Source organism: Monomorium pharaonis, chromosome 6 (genome assembly GCF_013373865.1).
Source record: "Monomorium pharaonis isolate MP-MQ-018 chromosome 6, ASM1337386v2, whole genome shotgun sequence".
Lineage (NCBI taxonomy): Eukaryota > Metazoa > Arthropoda > Insecta > Hymenoptera > Formicidae > Monomorium > Monomorium pharaonis.
This window is the reverse complement of record NC_050472.1, coordinates 23,708,292-23,729,806: the sequence shown is the minus strand read 5'-3', so window position 1 is coordinate 23,729,806 and position 21,515 is coordinate 23,708,292. Positions and strand designations below refer to the sequence as shown.

Sequence of the window (21,515 nt, the reverse complement as noted above, 5' to 3'; positions counted from 1 at the left end):
ATTCGATGGTGCGCTCTTCGATGTCGATATAATCTTGCGAAAACGAAAGTGACCGTCGATTCCGTATCAGTTTGCGGTCGAGAGCCATTGGGAGACCGCAGTGCCACCCGCGTGGCCGGTCAGCGGGTAGAGTAGGCTTCTTCGGAAAGCCAAGTGTGAGAGGAAGTGAATAGAGATGTGAACAGAGCGGCTGTGGCTGAAGAAGCGAGACAGAAACAGCAGAAGAGGAAACAGAGAGATGAATGAGAGAAGACGGGATGCAGGACTCTCTTCAAACCGAGAGGAGTATTTTATGGGTTCTCTCAGGCCACATTGTCGTTTTATTTTCCATTATTTAAGTGCCAAGGCAGGTTAACAAAAACCAGTCGCGGTGCCACTGCATTATTCCCGGCGTCCACGAAGCATGATGCGTCTAATGAGTTTCTCGGCGGTCCGTCGAGCCGTGCCGTCATCTTCGTCGACACCATCGTTTTCGTTGTCGCTCCCGACGTCCCTTTCAACGGCCAATAACGCGATTACCTCGTTTCTCGACAGAAATTGCTTGAAATTTCCTTCGCCAGCTCTTTTCTCTATCCGCCTCTTTCGACCGAACGATAATTTAAACGGTTAAACGACGTCAAGGATTAGCTTAGCAAATATCGCAATAAATAGCAATAAATATATTCATTTTAATGTCATTAATTTTTCATCAATGTAATGCCGTTCATATGCCTTATGTGATTGTATAGAACTTTATATATTTTTATTAATATTGTCAAATAAAGAATTTCTTTCTAACAAGAAATAAAAGCAGAGTATTTAATTCTCCTTACAAAGTAAAAAAAAATCAAAATTTGAAAGTGTTTGTTATAACCTCTTTTATAATTTTTTAAACAAATGCAGTGTTTTTATTATACAATAAAATTTCTAATAAAAAGACATGTTTGTCTAAATAATTTATCTCGCTTTTCATTTTATGCTCTTTTCTTTCTAATGCTTATATTTTATATTGTGTTTTCATGTATAATCTCATTTCTATGGTAGAATGACTCTCCTTTGTAGTCCTTTATAGTCCTTTATATCACGATCCTTTCATAAACCATATAAACTTTGACTGATTGTACGTTCTACAATTCACTAATTACGCGGTCGTAACAACAAACCTGTTCACACTGTACCAACGTATAATAACACGAATTGGAATAGACTGTCCCGATTAGAAGCAATGCTAATTACAACTAGCATACTGGTACCGTACCATTGATTGAATTTCTACGTATGTCTCTTGATTATTCCTATCTAATGATGTAATCGTTAAATAAGGATTCTAAACCAAATTTCCTCAAAATAATTCTAATTATAAAATAAATAAATAATGGAATAAAAAAAATTAACGAAGAAAAGTGTAATATTTAAACAAATACATAAAAGAAATTTTTTTCACATGCACTTATGAGTTTTAGAATGCACACTCACAATAGCTCAGATAGCAAGGTTTCGCGAGTATAGCATATTAATTGATATAATGATAAAAGTTGCAGTTCTACAGTGAACGCCGCTGCGGATCAGTTCGCGATACGCCAGCAATGAATCCAGAATCGTGTGTCGTTAGCCCTCGGCGAGTCCCGTTATTAGGATGGCATGCAGGCAGACTGGCCGGTCCATCCGGTGGCGTGAAGAGGCGCACGAGTAGGCGAACGGGCCCGAGCGGCGTCCACCGGCAGAAGAAGTAACAACGACAGAATCAAGCAACAGCTCAGGCTGATGGCCGAGTATCTGGCGTTGATGCATGACGTAAAAATTAAAAGAAGACAACGAGCCGCGGCAAAGCAACGTGCGCCCCGGCAAGGCGCAGCGAGTGAAAAGACAGTTGCCGACAATAAAGCTCGACGCGTTCGAGTGGAAGAGATGATGCAGCGGCGCAATAATCCGCGTAACGAACCGGTCACGCTTTTTCGACAGCTCATCGTTTTTCGAGAACCCTAAGAGCCGTGGCGGCTAGATTCGCCCTCTCGCGCGATAAGCCCTCTCGACGAACCGCCACTCCCGTTTCTCGCGCAAATAGAGGAGTATACCTACCGACCGGCACTTCTCGCGAACGAAATAAACTGGATTGCAAGTTACGTAATACGTGATACCCGAAGGCGCATTCAAAAAAATATGATGTAGCTGCATTTACGGCGGGCGCTCTTTAATTAAAGCTCGTTTCAGGCGTGAAAACTGGTTTAACGCCTCAGTTGAGCGAGAAATTTATATTATTTCGTAGCGTGGATTGCTCAGTTAATTTTTCGACTGCACGAATATCGAGTTAAATTTAAAAATTCACTTCCCATTCTGTATCCTCGTGCGTATTAATAATAAATTCGTATTTACAGATTATCTGTAATATCTGCAGATAATGATGATGATAATAAGTATGTATAATAATAAGCGATAATATCAACTAACTCGAATCAATACAAAAGTTTCAAGGAACAGTAAAAATGGAAATAATACGTGAATAGTGAATCACGATGTATAAATGTCGAATTTATGCCATGCACGATTAACAAACATAATAATAAGGATTTAATTGAGATAATTAAACGTATCCCAGTGCCATCTCGACACCACTAATACAGTGCAATAACAAAGTTGCAATATATTTCGTGTAAATTCAATGAGGTATACATGAGGTATATTACTAATAAACATTTTCTATTATTACTCGGTTTGAACGTATTTCCGTGCTTTTATCTCAAAAGTGATAATCAAATTACGTTTTGATAAATGAAAACTTCTAAGTGCATTGTGATATACACTTAAATCTAATCGATGAAAAAATTATTATTAAATGCATAGATATTACGATAAAATAATAATTTGTAATTGCCATCTTTTATTCGATTCTGTGAACAAATAATTCGTGAAAAATATTTGCTTAAATAGTTAATGCATTTTTTCTAATTTCTAAATGTTAACCACGAGGCAATATAAATAGACATTGCAAGAATTCATCGATTGTGCGTGTTATAGTATAATTACACATAGGAAATAATCGCGTTTGCTATCTTTTAGCATTCGACAAGATCTATGTTTTGATAATGTGACACATAAAAATGCTGCCAACTCTAGCTCTACCTCGTCATACGAATAACATAATTTTGTGTGTGTGCGCGCACGCGCTTAACAAATACCAAAGCTCATAAACAAATCAATTTCATCAACATAAACTGATGTCATAATGATAAAATATTTAACGTATTGAAATAATTAGACGTCAAATAGTATTATGTAACAGTTTAATATGTTGAGCAACAAAAGCATGAAGTTCTTTACTTAACATATTAAACGATCTCTTTTTATTTTCTGTTTCCCGTTTATTGTATATGGGCTCTAACAATCACTTACTCTAATTTAATCGTAAAGTGTGCATTTAGTACGTTCTAATACTTGTCACGACCGCGTTTCGAGGTACAATACACAATACACAGAATGGCTCGTGCGACAACTTGCTAGCTCGAGCTTCATCATATAAATAGTAGCACAACGATCTTGCACACGAATACAATGTTCTTTATGCTGTGATAATATCAAGGCCATGCACGTCTTCAGTCATGAATTGTGAATTGTTCTAATTTCAAAATATTAAATATTTTATAAAATATAATAAAGCGAAATATGCTGTTTCTTACGCTTCAATAAATAAGCTGTTATCGTACATAATGCGTTTTGTTTTGTGTATGACATATGTGGTGGGCTTTATTTTACGAACTAATTAGCATCGTCTAAAATAATTATTAATAACGTTTAATTGAGAAGGCTTTTCAAAATAGAAATATTGTTACTCATATTCTAATTGTGAGATACGAATATTATTATTAATAATTTTCATTGTTACGCATCAATAATTTAATAATTCTTTTCAGTTTTAATAATTATTTATTTAAATATATATCCATTTATGTAAAATTTAATATAAAGTATAAAAATTTAATAATCTATTAAAAAATAAATCTTTATTTTACATAGAAAATTTTAATGTTTTAAGCATTAAGAGACATCGAAAGAACTCGTGCGGGTGCAAATAAAACTTCTATTAATTTTTAAAAATTAATACAAAAATTTTTTTCAAAATTTTCATTTTTTTACGAGAGTTTTGTTTGTCTCCGAACGAGTTCTTTCAATGTCTCTTGCTACTCGAAGCGCTAAAGTCAAAATTGACAAAGTTGCGGCCACTCAAAGTTTGAAAATTTAATTTTTGAAACTTTGAGTAGTCGCAACTTTGTCAATTTTGAATTTAGCGCTTCGAGCATTAAGAGACACTGAAAGAACTCATTTGGGGGCAAACGGAACTCCCGTAAAATGTGCGAAATTCCAAAATAAAAATTTTGCATTAATTTTTCAAAATTAATAGGAGTTCCGTTTACCCTCGCACGAGTTCTTCCGATATCTTTTTAATATTAATGCTTTAAATTGTAAATTTTTTAATAATTGTTTCATGCATAACATAATAAATATCAAATTAATTCTCAAAATCCGCTTATTAAACCGTTTCATAAAATTGATTTCAATTAAGTTCTTTAACAGAAAAAAGATAAATATAAATGTAAAAAAGATTGTGTCGATTTCCTGTTTCTGAAACTAGTAGTACCAATTCTTAAGCAAAATTTTTAAAAAAGCAATTCAAAAATATAATCTCATAAATGTAGCCCGCCTTTTGCCTTCAGCAATTGTTGCATCATACGAGTTACACATAGTTCGCTATCCTATCGAAATCGAGCGTGTCGAATGACGTCGTATAATAGATTTCGCTCGATTGACTTCATGCAAACGCCCACTCTCTTGCACTTTCTCCGACATCACGAAAACATCAGGTCCTCGCAAATTTTATATATACAGTTTAACTTATATTTTTAATACCGCAATGTGGAGACTTATTAAATGTAAAATAAATATTTATATGGTAAGACTTAACTTATAATTAAAATCGCTGCATAAAAGAAACTGCAAACTATATGTCGATAATACAAAAAAAAATTATCTCTCTTTCCATTAAATTTTTTACTCTGTACTAAAAATTAAAAAGAGAAAATGCTATATCTAAAATGTTTAAAATGTTTTTTATATCACTCACCAATATGTCAAAGTGCAATAATCACTTGCATGAAGAAACTTACCTGAAACAAAAAATATATATAGGAATTATAGTTTATTAATATTATATTTCAACAAATTATAAAATTACATTTACTTTATATATCAATGCTATAAATATAAAATATCTCTCTAGTTTTCACGATTGAAAGACAAAATATTTCTAAGCATTCATAAATTCTATTCAAATCATAACGATTGGTACTTCTTTTATTGAAAAAATTAAATGCTGAAACAAGTGCGGCAATTCTCTTGATAAATTCTCGCATACACACTATAGCAACACATAAATCTAAATACCGGTTGCTGTGACGTACGTGCATATTTATAATGACTGCAATAAATAATTCGCACTGAATCAACTTTCTTCCGCATACATAGAGCTAAGCTCACTGTAATTGACCAGTACATAGTTGTCATTATTTGTAAAATATTTATAAAATCTTTTCGAAACGATATATCGACATTTAGGCTTTCGAAACGAATAATTGAAATCCGTTTCACGCCGATAACATCACGATGTTGCAATAATCTCATACGTGATATCTATATTTTACATGGAGTTGATTGATTAATTTAAACTTCAAAACTTGGACACATTATATATATTTAAAAAAATTATGGCATTGTATATCTTACTGTCATTATAAAAATAAGAAATTAAAGTATTTGTAGTAAAAACATAATTTACAAATTACACTTATCAATACTAAAAATTATAAAAACGTATGTACTCGATGTACATATTTTCAATTGCGTTCGCGTTGCAACGCGTTTATCTTAATAAAGATGATCTTAAATAAAGTTCTTACACACGAATATCCAGTAATTGGCTTTATTGGCAATTTTTTCCATAATATATTATTTAAATTATTAAAGTCTTATCAACTGTTTTCAATTTAAAAATTCTAGTCATATACAAAGTAAAAAAAACATACATATATAAAATAAAAAATACATTGGCAAAGAAATGCAGAAAAATGTTCAATAATGTATAACTCCTTCATGCTACGAGCTATAAATATGAAATATTACTAATGAAAGTAGATACAGTTAGATCGAGAACTTCTGAGTTCATTGTATCAAGAGTATATATATAATATCTAGCATATGCCCACAAACACACACATACAACTAACTTTCCTACATTTGCTAAAGTTGATAATTTATTTACCAAACAACTTCTAACTTCGGCAATTTGTTTTCTTGATGACAATGTTACTTGAAAACTAGTGCCATCTAAGCGCCATAACGGGCTGACAACTAGCATACTAATCCTCAAAGTTTCTAGATATTTACATCATTATTCTCACATTTAATAATTGTAATTATATCACGCACATCTAATAATATTTAAAATTTAAATAAGATATAAGTTTCTAAAAATAAAACGGTCTTCTAAAACTCAGTTTTCCAATACTGTCTCTATATTCCCTTTTTTTTCTTAATTCAAATAGAAAATCTTAATTAAAAAATCATATAATGTTATTCTAAGTAACTCGCACGTATAAAATATTGCTGATATGATATATAAGCCGACTAAGATATCTTAATATCCTCAAATGAGTGCATTGAAACCTATGTTAATAGGTATTGCGATTAATTGCATGGCGCTACCATCTACTCTGTGTGTGCGCCACACGTCTCATTACGTGGAGATTCGTGGCTATGTGTGACCAGGCGAAAGCAGGTTATTCAAATTCTAGCTGAACGCGTAATTATACGCATGTTTGCACGAACAGTTACTAACGTACGACCAATGTCTACGAGCTGCAAGTAACACATGTTGCAACAAACGTGTCTCACGTAGCACGCAAAGTGCTCGTCCGTTCCTCTGTTATTCGCGCGACCAGTTTGCAATCGATTTGCGATTATGTCAATACAAGCAGACATTCGATATTGCAGGTCAGAGGAAACGCCCGGAAGTTGCACTGATCCGATGATAAATATTACACATACATGAACAATCTTATTACTGAATGCATAAGCACTAATAGATCTATAATAGCAACTATAATTTGCTGCAGCAATTATTTGAATGTAATTATACATATTACTCGTATATATGTATATTAGGATATTATAAAATTATGAAATATATATATATATATATATATATATATATAGTAGCTCATCATTAAAATTTAATATGTTTTCTAAAATAATTGTTTAATTTGATTACTTAAACGTGTTCTCTTTCTCTTCCTCTAATTTAATTACCAAATGAATTATCAAGCGTACGTATTTAAAAACATTCTTTATTAACTTTTTACACACACACACACACACACACACACACACACACACACACACACAATTGTATTCAAATTTAACTACATTCAAATATATCCACTAATGTAGATATATAACTGTAGCTAACGTTATTCATAGCAACAAGTCGCCCATTTCAGAAACCATGTAACATTGAAATACAGATAAATTCTGTATTATTAGTGATATGTGAGGAAGCACACATTAAATCACACATGTAAGCGCGCTTGCCACAAAATTCACGCCAAAATTATTCATAGTAATAAAAATTGTATGACATATTTAATGACATCTCCTTACATTAAGGAAAATTAGTTATGTTAACATTAATAATTAACTAATTAGAAATTATATATATATATATATATATATATATATGCTACACATACACATAATTAAATATTACAATATTATATATTGTTATTATTAAAAACTATTAAAATTAGCCTGCTACACATATATATGTGTGTCAGATCTGAATAATCACGATACTACACTGAAAAAAAAAGTTAATTTGACTAAATTTTTCAACTATATTAAATTTCTTCAGTTCAAGTATTTATGAAATTAATTTAAATACGTAAAATACTTAAACTTCAATTTAATTATTTATATATTTAACTGAAATACACAAATAGTTGAATTAAAGAAATTTAATTAGTTGAAAAATTTAGTCAAATCAACAACTTTTTTTCTCAGTGTATCAATCGTATAATTATTCGCACAGTGCAAATGTAGACATCCGCAATTCTAGAATGGCCCACTTTAAGATTTGTGCACGAGGATCTATGGACGAAATCCGAAACCGCGACAAAATCCCTTTACGGAGCTAGTTGAATTATTTACAGGGTTTGTCTATTCTCACGAAGCAACAACGCGAGCTCGCATGTCGATAACGTCATCCCGACGGTGTCAATTGCTGAACAAGACACGACTGGAGCAACTGTTCGAAAAGAGGTATATGGGAGATACCGAAAATATACTGAGCTTTATGTAAATAAAAAAATAAACATGGTAGATTATAATAAACAGTTTGTTTTTCAAAATTTTTTTACTTTAAAACAGCTACTCTTATTATAATAACATTTGTTATTTGAATGTAAAAATATATATGAATATATATATATATATATATATATATATATATATATATGAATATAAATTTTAAATATATCTTTTTATACATTTTTAATAATAAATTGCAATTTTTATTGTACGCATCTCTCTTTATTTTCTTGTCCTTTCTTTTCCTACTTTAAATAATGTTATAATATTTTTAAAATAAAATTATATAATTCTCAAAACATAGCTGTCTATGTCACTTTAAAACAATATGATTTAAATAAAGTAGATATAAATAAGAAGAGCAAAGAATATTTTTTCATAAAAAATGCATTATATATAAAATGTCTGTGAACTTTATATCACGTTTAAAATATTCTGTAATGTTATTTATTTCTAAGCGGCTTATCTGATACATCTTCTAATTAGTCGTTTTTATAAAGCTAACGCTAAACATAAAGTATATCTCACATTCTTTTACAAATTATATCAAGTTTGTTAATTTGTAACAAATTGCTCCATACAAAGTATTTGAGTGTTGTTAATTACAGCTGTAAATCGTGTTTGTAACATTTTAACATTTTTAACTTACAAAATAAAAAAAAATATTTATATAGTATTGTCGCAAATATTAATTTATAAAGTCGACATTAAGACATTTTATATATCTCAAATCGTAAAATTATAACTGAATAAATACAAAACATACAGGAATAAATACAAGAATAAACATTAAATTAAATATTAAATATTACAATATTTTGATTAATAGTTTCTAAATCACGATTCTGCTGTATAATTACTTTATATTCATCGTTTCAACGAGCAATAGGAAAGCTCACTTCTCATTGTGCGCGCCTTTTCATTCGCGCAAGATAAATTCCACCCGATATCAGGGGAATAATAATAGCCGGCGGTGCAACGATAACAGTTGATGTTTTCTCAACAACGATTGCCTGCCTCTCTTTGGTTGTTCGCGCGAAAGCAATTGTCGTGCATAAAGGTGGACACACACACACACACAGAGAGAGAGAGAGAGAGAGAGAGGGGGGGAGAGGGAGGGGACTTGTTACCCGAACCTTTGACTATTTCCAATCTAACGGATAAATTTATTTTCACATACGTTTACCGACTTTAAGATGCCGTCATAAACATGCTTTACCTCCAGGCGCTTGCCTATCCAAAAGAATTGCCATTTCGGAGTTTTCATCGCGTATTCGAATTGAACAACATCATGGTATATCGTGACGTGGCGATCGGCCACTTACTTCGTTTCCGAGGTATCGTGATCGATGTCGCCCGGCGAAATCGCGACGCTGAGGATATTCGATCTGTCGTCGGAGCTTTATGGAAGATTTACAGAACCAAGATGCGGTAAAAAAGGCCGCGTGGCGAAAAAGAGAAGGAAAGAGGAGATTACAAACAACCAGGGATAGAAGAGCAAAGAAGACGAAGAGTCAGATATAAGACGCGCCGAGGATAAGCTTGACGGAATAAAAAGAGCTCGGCCAAGCGTACGGACGCACGAGAGCCAGATATTACGACGTGTAGGCGCGTGTATGATGTTCCTTTTTACGGGCGCACCCACTCGCGAGTGTGTGTCTCCCATCCCTCCCGACCCAATCCTCTGTCCATGCCCTCATCGGAATCTCCTTAGCGAGCGTGTCTTACCCGCTCGTCCGCCACACTCGGTCTTCCGCTTCTCTCAGGATGGTTCATCGTCTCGGTTACTTGAACGTTATGTGCGGCTGCTTCTATAAAACCGCATTTTTACAGCGGCACACTTCATTCGTTACGGCCGTCCGGTTTCCCTTGGCCATCCCCTCCTGTCCGTTACTCGTTTGCCACCCACATTTTATGGACCAGCCCGCGCCATCGCGTAAGGGCGCATCCCGCGGTGTCCCGTTGCCGGTTCGAACACGCGGGCTCGATATATTGGTTCACATGTACATACATAACGCCGGAAAGGTACGCCACTCGAAGGTGAGCACAATCCGAGCTTGAAGCATCAGACTTGGAGATTTTTACGGGTCGATTTTATGCGCGTGTTCGCTACGAATACGTCGAAACTGTCACGCCCGTAGTCATAGTGAACGAAACGGTAGCGTTATTTCGCGCAGTAATTACGGCGCGATAAATGAGGTGGTTCGTTTCCACGCGAATTAAGCTCACCTATGTGCGAGATCCAATTCCACTTTCGAGGGTAACGGGAATAATTTAAAACGGCCTAATTTAAAACGAGATGTTGCAATCATTTTTTAATTCCGCGCACACCTCCTCCTGATGTAAAATAATTGTTAATTTTTCGAAGGACATCAACGATATGCATCCCAAAAATTAATTCAGATTATCTCACTATAAATCCTTATTCTAAATATAAATCCTTCAAAAAGACTATAAAGACAAGAGATTACGTTTATTTTCTAAACTTTCGCGTTTGAAGGTAATTGCGGAATACCAGCTGCCTTTCATATTATCGCGTGCTTTCATAATAACGCAGCCGAGATTACATCGTCGGTGACAGTATGTTTAGCGCACACATACAGCGCTTTATGGTTTTAAAGAGCGTCTTAGCAGGCTGGCAAGTCGACGGAACGGGAGCGCATTACTTTAGCGCAGTACGGCGACGCACACGCGTACACGTCTTTTGCGAAAAGACTTGGGACCGCACAGCAGCTTGCAGATACACCGTGGCGTACCTTTATACCTCTATCGAGGAGCAAAAGCCACTCTCGAGCTACTGCCTTTACTTTCTCAGAAGCCTCGCGTTACGCATCTCCCAGTACAGCTAAGAAGATACAGTGTAACTGGAAGGAAAGACGACGACAACGGATGCGCTACGACAACTTGGACATTATGGGATTGGTTGCCTCGAGGCAAAACTTTAGAGACCGGTAAATTTGGCTTAACTACGTTATAAATAATAATCTCGCCTCTCCTCTCTGTCTCTCTTTTCTGTCTCTATTTTCTTTCTCTTTGGCATTCCACGTTTCCCGAGATAAAACGGAACAGCTGACGGGTTACTGCCACACGAGACATTTCTGGACGTCCGGTGATGGCAAAGCAAAAAATGCCGCGTAGTCGAAAATAGAACGCGCCGGTAAATAAAAAAAAAGCACGATGGCAAACGATGGCGCGTCAACTCGGTCACGACACTGCGTATCACGGCGCCGCGTTCGATTCGCGCGTGTCCTTTCACGCGAGAGGAGCGAGATGCGAGCATTTAGGCCAATTCGACCGTAGACGTGAGCGTGAAGGGATCGTACAGCACGTACGAGAGATTGTGATTGGATCGAAACGTGCAACTGACACGCTACCCGCGTGTCCGGCGTCAGCTTCCTTTTTCAAAATTCGAACGATCGTTCGCCTCGACGAAACCGGTTTATCAATATTTTATCCTTCTATCGCCGAATGAAGATTCTAAGGCTACTTTTTATAATAGCTTTACTAAAGAGATAATTTATTTTTGCAAACAACAATTTAAGAAACGTACCATCTCCAGAAATTGTGACTGACGCAATTGTGAACGAATTTATAGAGACAGTCTAATTTGCAAAACTAATTTAAATATTTTATATCACCCTACATATAAAATATTTCCCTAGCCCTAGGTATATCGTGGATATCGGCAAAACTTTTCACGAAGGAGATCATATCGTTTTTTTTTTAATTTCTTAAAAGAATGCGCGCTGACATGACAAACTAATTAAAAGAGTAGGATGCTTATAATTCTGTTGATAAGATTTTGTATAACCTCCAATAAAATTACTTGATACAATCTTAATTAATGGACAGTATCTTCTAATTAAACTTCCCTTCCCCTAGTATTTAGGAGCTTACGAGTACAGCGTCGTTGCCATGCTCATAAATAGAGATCACGATGACACTAAGACAGGAGGGAAATATAGTGGAAAGGCATTATCGTGTCTTATCACAAGCGATATCGCTCCATTACGGATAAGCGATTATGCGCATCGATTTACCGGGCGATAGTGACTAACGCGTCATCAGTTCGCACGAGTGGAAAATCCATCGTCGAGGTCTTCGAAGGGATACCCCGCGGGAGTAGAGCGGCGGGGAGAGGGTAACAGAAAGAGCGCTCATGCTAGCGAGAACGACCGGGGTGGTTTGATATTAAATCCTGGTGACTGGCGTGTCCTGGACGAGACGAGGAGAGTCCTCGCAACACCAGATGGAACTGACGCGCTGAGTGACGTCAAATTAAAACACGCAGCACTGACACGACGATTCGACGACACCCCATATAACCTCGTACCGCGCCCCCTCTCTTCCCTCCTCGTCGACCCTTTGGCACAACCGGTTTCCTACCTCTACCTCCCGCGGATTCTCCCGTCGCTGTACCACGACCGCGTCAAGCACGTGATCGCGATAGCGGATCCCGCAAGCCGCGACTATTTCGCACAATGCGACGGACGTACAGCTTTTTTTTAAACACAGCCGAAAGCCCCGTGGCACATTTTATGAGACATCGGTAGAGATTCGACGACAATGCCGTTACTACGATGACATTTATGTAGCACGTGACACACGCCGTGCGTGAGTAGCGACGGTAGGTGAAGATAAATCGTTCTGTCGATGGCTGCTATACTTAATAAAGACGACGGGATGATGACGACAGGCACAATCTTCCTGCACATCAGCCGATCTCGAAGAGATTTCTAGTTTTACAATTTCAAAGAATGCTCTTGAGATGCACTGCATATGTTAAAAAAAGATTTGTGTAAAATAAATTGTATCGATTATCGAATTCAAACAAATTCCATTGAGTAAGCGAGTTTTTTCGACCAGTAAAATAAATTTTTATTCATATTAATTATAAACTCGAACCTTTCATATAAATATTCTCACGGAACGCATATCAGTTTGCCAACTGAAACAAAATAGTTTCTATTTAACGAAATCTAAACGATATCACTGATATCCATTGAAAGCCCGACATCAGTTATCGCACAAATGTCATCATACCAGCAACGACCCAAATAGATAATTCGTACTCGATCTATGCCTATTGTCTACGAGACACAACAATCCTGCGTGAGCAACAATGCACTTAGCCAAAGTGTATACCGAGTTAATAAAATCGATAAGCGAATACACCGTTTAATTAAGATTAATCGCGGTGTCTGTAAATAAAATAATAAATGCATTGTTGTAAACGTTCATTCAATTTTAATGTACGATTTATTTACAGAGATAAGATCTACATTTCCTTAGAACTCAAAGATTTCGTTTCCCTGTAATTATATATGATGATCACACGCATAATGGACTTTTTAATAATCGTTCTCCGAGCACTGACTTTTTAAAATAATAATATTGTCATCAATTTTTCTTAGCGGAAAAAAATTTAGGATACTATCTGATTTTCTAATTTGCCTAATGTTAAATGTCATATAAAATTAAATAGTCATTAATACAAAATTTAAAATTTCTATTAATAACAGAGCAACAAGTGAAAAAGTATTTGTGCAGAGTGTATCACTAATGTCACTGGAAAATAAGAATTTAATATTTCATTCAATTTCAGAAATATTAGCTTGTGACACTTTTAGTAAAACATCCTGTATAATCATAGCATTGTTAAATACAAAGTTTAAATTGTTCAGTTATTTTTATTGTTAATCGCTCTGCTTTTGACAAATGGTTATATAAAAATATGAAAAAAGGAAATAGGAAGTGCTTATATATCTTTAATGAAAATCTTACATCTCTCTCGTTTGTTCTTCCCTGAGAAAAAGCTTGGCATTTATAATGCAACAACAGTTCCGTGACACTCTATATGTGTAAAACCGTACATACGTATATATATGCACGCCTCCATAGATAATATCTCGCTGCAATTAATTACGCACAATCAGATTGTAGCAATTAATAGCGCAGCGTCTACGCTACTTAATTCACTTTGCTCCATTAATATTTCCTTACGATTATTCACGTTGTATTCAACAGTATTCTCCTGACAAAGATGAGAAATAATTTGAAAGATAATTTGAAAAATACTAAAAACAGAGTCGAGTTGAATTTTATATTAATAATGCTGTTCAAATTTAATTTTTAATTTAATTTAATCTGAACTTTTATTTGAGATAATTTTTTACTCATGCAACTTTTATCGATATAATCGCTTCCATTTTTTTAACGTTTGCAGAAAGAAAAAGGGAATGACTCCGGCAGAGCGTCAAATTGGCCTGCGATAAATAGACGCGCGTGCAATTAGACTAACCGCCGTCTGTCATTTCAATCGAAAGCGCACCCTTCGACGACGTGCCGTCATTCACCGACTGAAGTCACAGATAGATCGGGACACGTGCGGCTTCATTATTATTTCCCCGCGCGAGAGATCAAACGGAGCGAGAATACAGCGAAGGAGGAACGACTCGGTACACAATGGCCCGACGCCTGATTGTCCCCGACGCGGCCAACGGGAATGACTCACAAAGTCCCCGATCGCGCTCCTGATCCGATTATTTATCGTTGTCAAAAAGCCCGGAGACCCGCGTGAATCCCGTATCCCAACCCGCAGAGACCTACCCCTGCCCCGGAAACCCAGAGCCATCCTCGTCGTCGTGTGCGGAAACGTTAATCTCATTACGACTCGTCGCTCTATTGAGACTCTGCAGTTTGTGTTTTGACACTTTAAGAATGGTACGCGGCGTTATAATAAGCCCCCGACGATACAAACCCCCTTTCGAAAGCTTAGGGGGTAATTCTGCATGAGCACGTTCGCGCTAAGAGAGGCGAATTTTGGGTCAGACTGTGACATTCATTTGCACACTGCGACAGTACCTCTCCAAATATGCTATGCTACAACGATGTATCGTAATTTCTCTGAAAATGGAGATTAATTTTTCATGTAATTCTATTTGACAAAACGTGCCGTCGGTATGTTCATCCATAACATCAAAAAAGTAAAAATATACATTATTCTTTGTTTCTTGTGTAATACGCTTTTTTTTTTTTAAATTGTGAGATAACGTTGGCGACATAGCTCAGGTTCGCAATCGTATCAATACATCAATGCCCCCGCGCACCGTAAACATAGCTATTTTGCGAAAGATCTTTTCCTTCCGCCTCAGCAATTTCTACGGGAAACACGAAGCAGCACATTTAGGATCGGGAGAGTTTGCAAGCTCGACAAAGAAGGATATCGATTCCCATTTCGGAGAGCCGTAATAAGCGGTTTATCGTAATAGATCATTAACGCGACTCCCCCATTTATCCTGTTCCGTGATATAACGATAGTTAAATATCGCTCGATCGAGCAACTCTCCCGAGGCGTGCATATTATAAACACATTACGACAAACTCGGTACTTGTCCATTATTATCGAACCAAATGTAGCAGGCGTAACGCTCTCGAGAGAATCCACTTCGCCGTAGAGACGGCGACGCGACGAAACTTGCCGCGCGAGAAAGCCGAAGGATTTTAAGCTCGATAATAACGAGAAATTCCGTGAGATACGAAATGTCAGGCCGGCGAGTAATCGCTTAAAACACCGACCGTGTTTGCGGCTAAACGAGAGCTTAATTAGTTCGCGTCGGCAGCTGCCGCGGCAGCGCGCGCGGCGATTCGCCCGGTTAAAAAACGCCGCGATACCGGATCCGCGGCTATTACGCGTCGCCTCGCTACAAAACGAAATTTTAATTACGATTCGTGCGAGTGTTGTCAGAGTAATTAGCGGCGGGCGTTCAGTCGCGCGCACGAGCGATCGCGTGGGAACGAGGATGTCGTGCGGCGCAGCCTGCTCGCATTCATCAGCGCGCATTTACACGTGAGGATGCGAGCCGGCCGAACACACTTTTATTTTATTTGACGAAGCCGAGCGTGACGTGGGATGTTTGTTTAAGAGTAATTCGTCATTATTCGACATTTAAGGTAGATTAACAACAAAAATACCTTGTATAAAACTTCAACAGTGTTGCCCATTAATCCTAATTTATCAATCACAGTGGGAAAGAATTACGTAATTAAAAATATTCTTGTAAATACAAGTGTTTTCATATTTAAAATAATATTTGAGGATTGTAGGAAGTACTGCTGAATTGAAATTACTTCATTTCAAAGTTCGTGCAAAGATCTGCCGTCCCGCGACAGTTGATAGCTTTACGACATCGTTATAATACCTTCGTCCAATTATAATCCGCCTCGTTACTCACGACACTCGCAAAAAATGATTCACCTCGGACTCATGACAGCGATCGATACCACAGGAATTTTATTCTGTTACGCTTGAAAGAAAAGAAATTCTCAAATCATAAGAGATAAAGATTATTTCGCTTGTATGAAATTTTTAGTTCAAATACCTTATTAAGCGTCAAAAAGCTATAAAATTTTGCCCTTCTACTGTTTGTTGTACTTTATTAATTGAATTATCGAATACTATGAAGATTCCTATCCAATAATTCCTAAGATACCAGAATAAAATATGTAATAATGATTCTCAAAACAATGATTCACACAATTAAAATCTATTCCAAGAAGATATCTTTGTTTAAAAAGAAAGCTCAAGAAGGCTCTACAGCTCTAACTTTCCTCCCTCCTTAGAATCTCCAGACAAGCAATCCTGGTATCTGCTCAACATTAGTTGTTTAGCATCAAGCCATTGAAGCTATTGATATCCGCGATAAAGATAGGATTACTATCGCTTGCGCTATTCGCTTTGGAAGGTCATCCGGCTGCGAAGCCGGTCGATAGTAGTAACATCAAAAGCAACTCCAAGTAAACGGCGGGTAGGTAAATCTCTTCGAGGCTCGAAGAAGTTTCGGAGATGGAATCAATGGACTTAGACGAGTTCGTTGGCAAGCAAATAAATTTCTGGTAACTTGCCAAGCGAAGCGAGATGCGTGAGGGCGGAGCGGCTTCAAGCTTAGCACCCCGACAGAAAATGTGGAGGGGAGGAGGAAAAGACAGAGAACACACACACACACACACACAGGGGGGGGGGTGGCATCCGATTATTCGAGTATGCAAAATAACCGGAATCCGAGTTATTGTTATTGGTAGGCATGTGGCGGCGTGTTTCTTTCTTCTTCGGCTTGCTTCGAACACGCGACTCGGTTCGCGCATGTCACATTGTCTTGCGTTAAAAGATTTTTAAGTCTTATTCGGTACATCAGAAAAAAAACCTCCGTATCTCATCCGCACCTGCACCGAACAACTGATTATGTCTTTCGATTCGCTGAAAGGGTTATCGGGTTCGGCAAACGGTCCATCGTCACGATATACCTCTCTCCTTGTGATGGAAACACAAGATGCACGAGAGATCTGATTACATGCAACGCCGTATCTCTTGCAAGTTGGAATTAAATCAAAGTGATTAATATGTAATGCATTGTCGAAATAAATTTTAATTCTCAATACTGTTCCTAATGTAATTATATTATGTCATTTTAATTTCTTCTTATGAGTAATATTAAATTTAAAAAAAAGTATAAGACAGATACAATTAAAATTAACTAACATTACTTAAAAATTTGAATTTTATATAAAACAAATATATTATATAATCATAAAAATAAAAATATATCATAAATGACTTTTATTTCATAATTGCTAATTTTTATCGCAACATGTTTTTAAATATAAAAAAAGTAAATTTCTATAATTTTGTCTCTTAATAATAATATTATTTAGCCGATATATTCAGATGTATCGAAAATAATTTCATGATTGCAAGACACAACTAGCAAGATATAATTGGTACTAGAAATGCAAATGATACAATCTCGCGAAGGGTAGAACTAGATAATACGAATAAGACAGTGGCAAAAATCAGTGCAGTAATTTTTTTTGCCATACTATCATGCTTTTCTCATATCTTTATTGCGTACTTGTTCCATATTTCGTATTTTTATACAAATGTTTTATAATCTATCAAGTTAAACAGCTTTCGTGTCAAAAACGAGTAAAGCTCTTATTATTTATATGCATACGTTACATATAAATAACGAGATTCATGTATACAAACCCAAAAAATAGACTTCAGAAAAAAAAATCGTAAATTCAGATTCTTTTCATTTAAATTACGATTCATGCAAAACATGTTAACCGATTCATAAGCGGTTCAGTAAGGTATTAAGATTATGCAAAATCTATGGCTTCACTATTATAAATTACAGCTTCACATTTTATTAAATTTTATGTCGTTATTATTAGAGCAAAGTTCAGCATCGACAGGCTATGGAATTACATAAAAAATGCAATAGAGAAACTGACAAGAGAAACAACTTTTGTCTCTGTGTTCTTTGAACATTTAGAGAGCAATATCGCAATGTTTAATGTCCGAAAAAACGTAATTATTTCCAAATAATGTCTCATTCGCGGTGCGAAACTAAAGATACGCGCATCGTGAAAAAAGATTTTAAAAAGTCACCTATTGAAACGGAACAAACAGCAGGCAAGTGCTTGTTTCAAAAACGACGCACGCTCCCTTGTGGTCCGAAACAACAAAAACACGTCAAGAGGACTCTAACATATGTCGCAACACTACGTCGAATTCGTCACACGTACATTTTTCGCGAATGTAACGATTTCGGCCAAAAGTCGCACACGCACGTGGGGTAGCGCGCGAAAACGCTAATACTTCCACTTTATCGATCTGCCCTTTTCCCCACGATGACAATTCACTTCGCATTCGCCAAGAAACCATCTTATTTTCAGCCGATATATTTTCATACGCCCATCTCTTTCGTTTCTTTGCGCAACGTGCCAAATCGCGGCAGAAATCGCAACGTGAACAAACGGACGGACCGTAGAAAGAAAAACTTTGTGGAGTCTACCGGCTGGGCGGGGACGGCAGGTCACAGGAGGGGAAAAGGGCAATCGGGAGAACAGCGGAGAGCGCAGAAATGCGCAGGGGAACGATAAAAAGCATGGGGTACGACGGGGGGATGGGAGGGTAAGGTAAGGCCGCCGCGCAAAAAGCTCAGAAAACGATTCGTCTCTCGGCGAGAGATGGGATCGCGACGTGACTTCGAATCGCAGGGCGCGAGCGAACTCCGAACTTCGGAGGCCTCCCGGGCGGCGTTCCGACGTTGCGGCTGGATTGCGTAAATTCGGGTGAACTTCGGTCGGCTCCCAGGATTTTCCAAGGGTAGCATGAAAATCCGCGTGGCCTCTCTCACCACCAATCGACGGCGGGCCTGACGGGTGGTACCGGCGAAGTCACGCGGATAACTGAAATACGCCGACTGCATAGCGAATGAAACTCGGACGGGTCGGGAAGCCCGAGGAAGTTCGCCGCGGTACGCCGCGCTATGGAATGAGAAAACTTTCTAAGCTGGTTTAGACTCAAAAGACATTTGCTCGGACCGTAATCTTGCGGTAATGCGAATCACCGGCGTGCTTCCCGTCTACTTGACTAGCGCTTTCGGGTCCTTTCTTCCCCGAAATTGATACGATTTTGTCAAGGGTATTTGAGCTTAACGAAACGTGGGAAAGAGTGTCCTGATGGCTTGACAAAATTTCACAGTAAATAAATTGAGCGCTACGTTACGGAGAGCACGGTTCGCTATTGTGTTGGCTTTTAATTGCCAACGCGAGATCGTGTCACAGCCGACGGTCAATCAAAGTTTAAAAAAAAAAATGTCGAATGTTGTTGCGAAGAGGTTGAAATATATGTTATTGTAAAAAAAAAGATAAACTTCGAAAAAACGACGAAACTCTAAAATCGCATACACACATTCTACTTTTTTAACGAAGTTTCAATACTGTTATAACTTGCCAAATATTTCATGGATTATGCCTAACGTTTATGCGGTGATTGATTGTTATCGTCGTGCCGTAAAATATTCCATTTTCCACGCCACATAAAAGTAGTCAACGTAAATTTCATTCCCCACGACTGCACGAGAATAAGAAAAGTAATTAATGTAGGTAAGAAAGTAGTTATCAACGTTAATAGGCTATGCAGGTGAAATTATGGCCATCTGTACGCATTGAGAAAGGAAGGGTATAAGCGAAGATGGAAGAGAAGAACACCAACAAGAGTAAGGAAGGTTTAGCCTCTTGGAGGCACAAAGTCTTTCCACAAACAATCTAAGTTGCGTACGCAACGAATTATTTCACTTTCGCGTGTTGAGCGATTATTATCGTTTGCTGCGAAATATTTCATTTACCACGCTACAGTAAAGCTAGTTGACATAAATTTCATAAATCTCTTACAGTTGTTTAAATTCGACGAATAAAAGAAATTAAGAAAAGTAATGATTATCTTTAATAAGCAATACGAGTAAAATATTATAATTAACCATATGCATTGAAAGAGAATAAAATGGACAGAAATGAGAGAGAGAGAGAGAGAGAGAGAAAAGAAATGTAATGAGACAATTTGACTCGTTAACTATCTTATATACAAGTTATTTGATATTTGAATCCTGATAAAGGGTTATCGTCCATCGCGAAACACTTCATGTGAGTTGTCAACCATAAGTTTTATCCCTTCAGGACCATTCGGGTATATAGGTAGAAGGTATTTTAATAGCGTGGACAAGAAAAGTAATCATCAACGTTAATAGGCGATGCAGGTGAAATTACGGTCATCATTGAGGAAGGTAGGCATGCGTAAGGATAGAAGAGACCGAGAGGGAGCGACCGATTGGGGATAGGGGAGGAGGGGTTAGCCTTGAAGGCACAAAGCCTTCCCCCGTTGTCCTAACGAGCCCGCCAGCCGGTATCGTATTTCACGGGCTGGTGCATGCATAGTAAAGCTTATTAATTCCATTTAACGGGCTTAAGTCCGGCTCCCCGTTCCCCCGTTCACTTTTGCACGGCGAAGTAGATCGGGAATACGAGTAGGTATACGAAGGAGGGCCGAATCGGCCGATGTTGCGATCGACCTACCCACGACGAACGTGAGAAACGAGTCGAAAGGAATACTCTCGAGAGGGCAGCGAACGAGGGAAAAAGAAGACGACGAAGAAATCGAGGATGGGGACAAGAGAGAGGAGACGATGGCAAATGCGTATACGCGCGCAAAACCTGATATCATCGTCGTCATCGTCATCGTCTACTTCGCCCACCTCGGCACGGCGTCCCCATTTACGGTA

General features: G+C 37.3%; 1 protein-coding gene across 7 annotated transcripts in view; it reads right to left on the bottom strand.

The window, feature by feature from the left end:
* LOC105829567 (sterile alpha motif domain-containing protein 5-like) overlaps window positions 1-21,515 on the bottom strand; it is a 219,147-nt gene that overhangs the window by 164,867 nt on the left and 32,765 nt on the right. The window contains exon 2 of one of the 7 annotated variants that reach the window (XM_036288926.1): window positions 319-5,138. The exons of the other annotated variants lie outside the window; for them this stretch is intronic. Coding sequence (XP_036144819.1) covers window positions 5,103-5,138 — 36 coding nt within the window. The 3' untranslated portion in view covers window positions 319-5,102. Of the gene's footprint in view, window positions 1-318; window positions 5,139-21,515 lie in introns of those variants that run through there. 7 annotated transcript variants of the gene reach the window in all.